Below are 8,447 nucleotides of genomic sequence, written 5' to 3'. Positions count from 1 at the left end.
AGTTTTTCTATTTATGTTTAGGCTGTAAGCCTTCTTTTGTATCAACCAAAAAAAAAAAAGCAAAAAAACAAAAAATAAATAAAAATAAAAACACCTGCTACAACACATGCTACAGTATCATCCTCATGATCTAAAGTCAGCAAGAAAAACTCAAATCAAAGTACAAGCTAAAGCTCACATCAACTATCGTGACACTTCAGATAGTTTAGTGGTAAGAATTCCACATGGTCGACTTTTTATTAATTGATATATTAATATATAATATAAAATTTAGGGAGAAAGACGAAAAAACATATCTAAATCTGCAAGTCTCAATCCAAGATCCTTAAGTGGCATAATCGCTGGGAAATTCTAGGAGCTAGTTTGGAATTAAATTTTGTAACAAAATTACCAAGCTAAATGCCTTTAATTTAAAATATGAAAAACAAGAAAAAAATTAAAATGACAACAACTAATAAGTAACAATTTTAACTTATCAGATGACAATAACCACTAAAGCATTAACAATTTCACTGAATGCAATCAGGTCATTTCACCAAAAAGAGTGAAGAAAATGGATTTTTTTTTAACAGATGACAATAACTACTAAAGCATTAATAATACATTTTTGTATAAATTTTTTATTTGGAATTTAGCAATTTCAAACTTTTTTTTTAATTCTCTCAATTTTATTATAATAAAACCATGTCAAGATATCATCTTGGGATTCTTCTTGAAATTTAAAGTAATTTCGTAGCATGCGAATTTCTTCCCATTTTTACCTCCTCTTGTTAAGCAATTGACTAAGTGCATGTTTGGATCCAATTTAAATGGCGTTTAAGCAACTTTTAAGGGTTAAAAACATGTTTGGCATATTTTGTTGTATTTGGAATAGCTTAAAATAGATTAAGCCAAGAGCAAAAAATTGACGCTTGTGACGCTGGAAAAGTGAAGGGAAAAGAAAAAAAATCCTGGGTTCACATTTACTACCATATAGAGAGAAGTTAAACCGTGAAGAGGGAAAAAATTAAATGATCTCCTCTGATCCTATTTATACAGTGGGGAGAAAAAAAAAATTTTAGTCTCATATATAGGTTAGAGAGAGAAATTTTATATATAAATATACAATTTTATCCTTCATTTATTATTTTGTTGATTTTGTTCTCATAAGGTATAATTGATATTAAATAAGGATAAAGTTAAAAATTTGTTAAATTTTAAATTAGAATTAATAAAATTTAAGGTTTTTCTTGGTTTGAGTGAAATATTTTGGAAGTAATTTATAAATAAAGACAAAATGAGTACTCTTTTTAATCCATAATACAATGTTAGTTAAACTTTTTCACAAAACAAGAAATGTTGGTTAAATCATTAATACACTTTGTCAAATGTGCCCTAATCCTAATTTGCTTCTCCCAACTTGCCTAGCTGTTAATTAATGCATTGATTTGTTGTCTACTTTGATGGCCCAAAGCAAAAAATAAAATAATAAAGCTGCTAATTAGTGCCATTCTCCTTCAAGTTGCATTTTTTTTATGTTATCATCACCAACCCCATGCTTTGAACTTGCTTAGAGGATCGGATACCATTCTCAGTCAAGGATATATTATTATTTTGGAAAAATTAGGATAAATCTCTCCTTGAAAATTTAGTTAGCAAATAGGACCTAATTGTATAACTTAATTTCTATTGTGCGCAACTTAATTTCTTTTGTATGTAATTTATCTTTCCTTATGTGCAATAATCTTTCTTTCTGCGATGGGTAACTTAGTTTTCTTTTGTGCAAATAAAATTTTCTTATGTGTAGGTCATCTTCTCTATGTGAAACTAATACCTTATATTCAAATGGTTTTGTGCAAACTATTTTCTCCTTATGTAACTTACCTTCCTTTGTGTGCAATTTACCTTCCCTTGTGTAATTACTCAGCTTAGGGACCATTTTCCAATTAAATTTTTAATGAGATATTTATCCTCAATTTTCTCATTATTTTACCTAATCATATCTTGGCTGCTAATTTATTAAATTAAACAATTTTAATTTTCTCTATCCCAAAAAGGGAAAAAATTATTTAATTAAAGGCTTGTGGGGTCCTCAATATTCCCACATGTTATCTCAAGTCTTTCTTTGCATTATTGCATTCCAAGGGAATCTGGATGATCAACTTTCCCCCGGCATCCTGTAACTCTATGGGAATATCCCCTTCCACCTGCCTTAAGTCCTAATTATAAAACATAATGAACCACTTTATGATTTTTAAGAAATGATAGTTCACGTTCTCAAAATTGTAAAATATATATGACTTTTTCAATTTTACCCCTTTTACTGAAATTAATGCCTACAATGAAGTGCCTTATTATAATTAGAAGCATATCAATTTTCATGAAAAATAATGAAAGTAGCATCAAACGAACGAGGAGTAAGATTGAATAATATATAAACACATAAAACTCTATCTTTCCACCCTGCAACTTCAATTCACTAAGACTGACTTTTGTCCCAGCTCGGCGGGTGGGTCTTGCAAGCTCCCTTCTGCTTTTACACTTGAGGGTCAATCTAAGACCATCTATTGCTTTGTATTACATTTGGATCAAGCTGTCATGCTTAATAATTAGGATCAGATAGAATATTATCCTTATTTTTTTATTCTTAAAAAAATGATAGAAAATCGTTTGAAATTATATGGTCACATTAAAAAAGGCTTTGAAATGCATCATGTGAAGAGGATACAGTACTAAGTCCTATAAAAACGGGTAGAAGAAGACTAAAGAGATTTTTCAATTAATTAACAATTTTTTAAAAAATTTAATCATTAATAGAGTTTAGTAACGTCATGTAATTCATGTAATTAACCCCACTTAAAATGATAAGGTTATGCTATTGTTGTATTCTTTTTATTCTTTTATACTCTCACCAAACTATCACTGTCTGGAGAATTTTTCAATCAAGGACTAAATTTCGAAATATTTTTGTAAGATTAAGAGATTTTAAATTAAAATTAAGTTCTATTAGTTAACTAACAAAATAATTTCACTTAGTTATATTTTTTTAAAAGGTTCTATCCATCCACCACTGTAGCCAATGCAACCATCAGCAACCACAAAAATGCTTCAATGTCGTCAGAGTATGACTTAAACTCATGATTCCTTAATTCATCACAAAATATTTGTGCCTCTCGAGATACTAATGCATTTTCATTATATGATAAAAAATAGCGTTAGTATTATTTTGAGTCCATGAAATTTGAATTTATTTTTGTTTTGATTCCTGAAATTTAAAACTAGTGATTTTGGTTCCTAAAACAAGGTCCAGAGACTAAAAACACAATACAGGGACAAAAAATCTTTAGACCGATCAAAATGAAATCAAATCTCAAAAATCAAAAACTACTAATTTTAAATTTTAATAACTAAAATCAAAATAAAGTAAAATATGATATGTGTGCTTATTAAACACAATTTCCAAGCCATTAAAAAAAGTTGTGAATATCATAAGCCTAATTTTCAGTTTCCCATAATGAAACTGTCAAATTCCATGGGATATTTGTAAACATCAACGTGAATTTATTATTATTAATTTGAAAATTGAATTGTTTTTTGAAAAGTGATAATTGAAAAATTATTTTTATTTTAAATTTTGCACCTATTACCTGATAAAATATTAGACATATAATATGTGAGACAGGATGTTCACCGAAATCAGTTTGAAAATATTAGGAAATTAGTTGAAAATCTTATAAACTTCGTTATCAATATAGAAAGATTTGTAAATCAATTATAAATTATGAATCGAATTCAAATACTTAACAAATTGATTTGTAACTTATCCTTTTGAGATTTATGGTTGAACTTCTAATATTTAGAACCAATCCATAATTTTCAATTGTTTTGGTACATTTCTTCCTGTATTAAAGTTTCAAAATTTACAATTGAATTTTTAAGATTCAGAAAATTTTCACAATTTATAGCTGCTTTTCAGGATTTAGAACATGATCAAATGAATTTACATACTATTTGCCAAGTATGTAAAGGCCTTTTCGTCCACTTTTTTTTTTCCCCATAAAAGACAAAAGATTGCTTGTTCTTAATGTTAATTCCATATATTTGAGGTAAGATAATTAATTTTCCTGCATTATCCTTATGTGAGATTCTCCTAACAGAAACAAACAATTTACATTATAAGGCTTGTCTGGTCCTCACTCCTCAATACTCCTCCATGATCCTTTTGCGTCATTCTACCAACAACATCCACATAAAAATAAATGAATAAATGAATAATATAAGGCCTGTGGGGTCCTCAATATTCCCACCATGTTGTCTGAAGTCATTTGGTTCATTATTTCATTCAAAGGGAATATGAATCAGCTTACTTGAGGCATGGATTATATGAGAACATGTCCTTCCATGGTATTCACTCACGTACATTAAAATACTTAAAAATTAATTAAAAACAATAAGTGTGCAAAAGATGTCATTTTGTTTTTAAGTATATCCTTATTTATAAAGATGACGAATGAAGGGGAATAAGTGAAAGAGATGAAAAAAAGTGAGTAGGTAAAAACAATGAGACATTTGCGGGTAAAAATGAAAGAAAATGCATTAAATTTTTAGATAAATACAAGATACTACCTATGATCTTCAATATAAGAACTGGATGATTAATTTGAGAAATTTTTTTTTGGTCATAAATTTGAGAAAATTAAAAAAATTAGTTAAAGTTAATTATTTGTAACAAATGTGTGTTTGCTACTTTAAATTACTTTTATACAATTATGTACATTGTACTACATTTGGATGAAAATACCTTACAATTAACAGAGATATTTTTGAGAATATCTTATATATTTGAAAGACAAAATCAATTAAAATCTTATATATTTAGGATGACCAACTAGCTTTAATATTTAATACTAGAGGTAGTATTACTTTTGATTCAGAAAGAGTATTATGTCTTCTCTTTGGACAGATCAATACCAAGTTCATTGAATGTATTTTCCGAACATATATCAAGCACTAGTATTCATAATAGCTGAGTTTTTGGCCATTACTAGGTCATAATAACACAGTTACAAGGACATTTACATCCAGCTAAAATGGCTATTGTGCATTTGCAAGACAAGCCTACAGTTTTTTTTCCCCCTAGATAACCAGCTGACATTATGCAAATTTGACATTCATATTTATCATTGATTCCTAACATACCTAAGAAAAACCTGAAATCCAAAAGATGCAAACAATTTCTTTGTGTGCAACAAACAAAATGCCACAGAAAATAGAGGGGATTTCATTGCACTCTAAACCAAAAGCTAACTTTTCCCTCCATATAGAGAGCTGCATAGGGAGAGAAGTGTGAGAGATCAGAGATCTGAGACAATTATTACCATTGCCATTACAGTGACAAGCAACCATAGCAGTTTCTTTCTTCTGCAACTATAGGCAACAGCAAGCAAGAGTTATCTAAATGTGATTAAAGACTTCTAAGATGCCTTCCAAGATGAGCTCAAAACAATTATATGCATCCATGCATTTGGAGTAACTTCAACTGAGACCCACCTCTCTATTTTTACGCCCATAATTTAAAATGGCTCATGTAATGTTATTTTCTGGGCAGCAAGATAACAATCTGACACCTAACAATGTAATGCTTGTGAATCAGATGATGAACCTCTAGTATCTTACATAAATACCAAACAATGTTGATGTGTAGAGTCCAACATGTTATACATCATATTTTGGAGTTCCCAATTCTTAAAATAAAAAATCCACAGCAACAGGTTAGAGAGATGTGGACATGCTCCAAAATTATCATCCGCCAGTGATGTTTTGATTCAAAAAGCTTTCAAATCATATGACGTAATCTGACCACTCAGAGATGAAGGAAGTGTGATCCATGGATTCCCCAGGCACATCCTCATGCTTGGCCGGCTTCTCCTTTCCACCCACCAGCCTTGCCGGATTCCCAACCGCTGTAGTCCGGGGCGGCACATCGATCAAGACAACAGACCCAGCACCGATTTTTGCACCTTCTCCAATCTTGATATTCCCTAGAATGGTTGCCCCAGCTCCAATAAGAACTCCATCTCCAATCTTTGGATGCCGATCCCCACTAACTTTCCCTGTCCCTCCCAGAGTCACATGATGCAGAATCGACACATTATTCCCGATCACCGCCGTCTCACCCACTACCACGCCCGTAGCATGATCCAACAATATCCCTTTCCCAATCTTCGCCGCAGGGTGTATATCCACCGCAAACACATCCGCAATACGAGAGTGCAGAGCCAGAGCTAATGGCCTCCGAGATTGCTGCCACAACCTGTTCGCCACACGCTGTGCCTGCAAGGTAAAAATTTCTCTTCAGGTGAAAAGGAACCAAAAAAGGAATAAAATCCAAAAAAAAAACAGAGAAATCCGATGCGCAAAGCGTTAGCTCGATTAATTAAGAAGAGACGATGTAAATGAAACATCCTAACATTTAATTGATAACAGCAGAGCAATACGAGAAGGTACAAATCCTCCCGGGAAAATAATCCAGACAAAATGAGCGATACACGCGCGCGCCTCACGAGGATAACGACAACAAATCGAAGATGAGAAATTGAAATACCTGGACTGCAAGGTAACCTTTATAGTTGAGGAGGCAGTGGGAGTAGGAAACACAAGCAGGATCGCGTTCACGGGCAGCGCGAAGGTCGGCGACAGCGGCGGCATGGAGAGAAGGGTCGGAAGCGAAGGCGTGGATGAAGAGATCGTAAAGGAGGGTGGAGAGAAGCGTGGAAGAGCAGAGCTTGTTGCCCAAGTGGAAGGAGAGGGAGCGTTCGAGGGAAGGGTGAGAAAGGATGGTGGAGTACAGATAGCTAGCTAAGGCCGGCTCTGACTCGGCGTCGCGGCGGGCCTCCGCCTTGATTTGAGCCCAGACCCAGGCCTCATCTTCGTAGGCGGAGGAGGCGTCCATCGGGGATGGTGGCGGGGAGGCGTAGCGGATTTCACCGGCGGGCATTGGGATTGCTCGCGATAGCACGAATTGTATGGTGCGGAGCTACTGAATTGTGATCGCCCGTCTCTTCAGTTCAAATGGACTTCCCCACGAACGGAAAATTCAAGATTTTATGAAGTGTGCTCTTTGACAGTATGATTTCTCATTTCCGTGATTCGACTGGAAAAGTTAAATCCGTCTTTTTAATACTAGTATTTCTTTTAAGGAAAAATTGGGGTTAAATTATTTTGTACATCATAACTTTTCTTATAAAATTGACGAACTTGGCATCATGATGTTGCAATCCTTTTTGGGGAGTTTTATGCATTTGATCAAATGAACATTGGAGGCAAAGAGCAGAAATTTAAGGGATATTTGGAAAGAAACTAAACCATAATTTTAAAAGTGTTTTTATGATATACGAGGTAAAATTGTAGAGGAGTTTGTCTCGTTTCGTAGAAAAACACTTTTCAGAATTACTTTTGAATGCTTTCCAATACCCCTTAATGAAAATGAATCTAAAAGCTTAGAAAAAGAGCACCTATGATTTGCCTATAGATTGTAGATTTATCTTTTCCAGAATCAACCCACGTACCACGCTATTTTCCAAAGCGCTCAAAAAAACAAATCCTATCACCCAAAAAAAAAAAACCAAAAGAAAAACCAATAATAAATTTTCTATTTAGTTTTGCCCTTAATGTCATTTGGAACATTAGGAGAGACAAGCATGGAAGATCTATCCATACTGATTTTTTATCCAGACCAAAGGCAGTAAGTATTAAGAAACTAATCCACTTCATCAATATTGAATTTATTACATTCAAAGAAGATTATAGAATCATCAACATACAAAAAGCTGGAAACAGAAAAGCATCCTTTCATACTTCAATACCATGAAGAATACCTTGGTTTCGTGATGGATGATTAGAAACTAAAAAATGTTGGCTGTTAAAATAAAGTGATATGGCGACAGAGGATCCCTTGTCTAATACCACTGGATGAAAAAATCGGCTAGGTGAGTCTCCAATTGGACAGAATATTATATTGAATTGTACAGACATATTGCATAAGTTGGATCCATTTTAGAGGAAAGCGCATTCTGGTCAAAATTGCTTCAATGCAAGTTTCTTCTATCCTTTCCTAGCAATGTGTATTTGATGAACAAAGTCCGTCACTAACAAGATGTTAGAGATTAATCACCTTTAAGGAATGTGCTTTGGAAAGGAGAGACAAGTTTAGGAAGAAGATCCTCAGCCTATTACAAAACCTAATAGGCACGAGATCCTTAAAAGATTGAGGGTGAGTCCCTTTTGAAATTAGAGTAACGAAAGTTTTATTCAATACTTTAAGCAACAAAAAAAAAACATATTACTAGAAAGATAAAATTAAAGCAATGATACTCCCTCCGTTCCTTATTATAAGAGATGAATAACCGAATTACGTTGATAAAAAAAGCAGTTAAAATTAATTAAGAACAATCAATATAATTTTTTTT

The 8,447-nt window shown here is 32.9% G+C and overlaps 1 protein-coding gene across 1 annotated transcript; it reads right to left on the bottom strand.

The window, feature by feature from the left end:
- Window positions 1-5,237: 5,237 nt before the first annotated feature.
- On the bottom strand, window positions 5,238-7,125 carry LOC114759995 (serine acetyltransferase 5-like). Its single transcript, XM_028949237.1, has 2 exons — window positions 6,584-7,125; window positions 5,238-6,312 (listed from the first exon to the last, which is right to left on the bottom strand). Exons 1-2 carry the CDS (start codon window positions 6,974-6,976, stop codon window positions 5,821-5,823), a joined length of 885 nt encoding a protein of 294 aa, XP_028805070.1. The 5' UTR covers window positions 6,977-7,125; the 3' UTR covers window positions 5,238-5,820.
- Window positions 7,126-8,447: the final 1,322 nt, after the last annotated feature.

Source organism: Neltuma alba, unplaced genomic scaffold (assembly GCF_004799145.2).
Source record: "Neltuma alba isolate B1F8T4 unplaced genomic scaffold, ASM479914v2 tig00001633_pilon, whole genome shotgun sequence".
In the NCBI taxonomy this organism is placed as follows: Eukaryota; Viridiplantae; Streptophyta; class Magnoliopsida; order Fabales; family Fabaceae; genus Neltuma; species Neltuma alba.
This window is presented reverse-complemented; position numbering and strand designations above follow the sequence as displayed.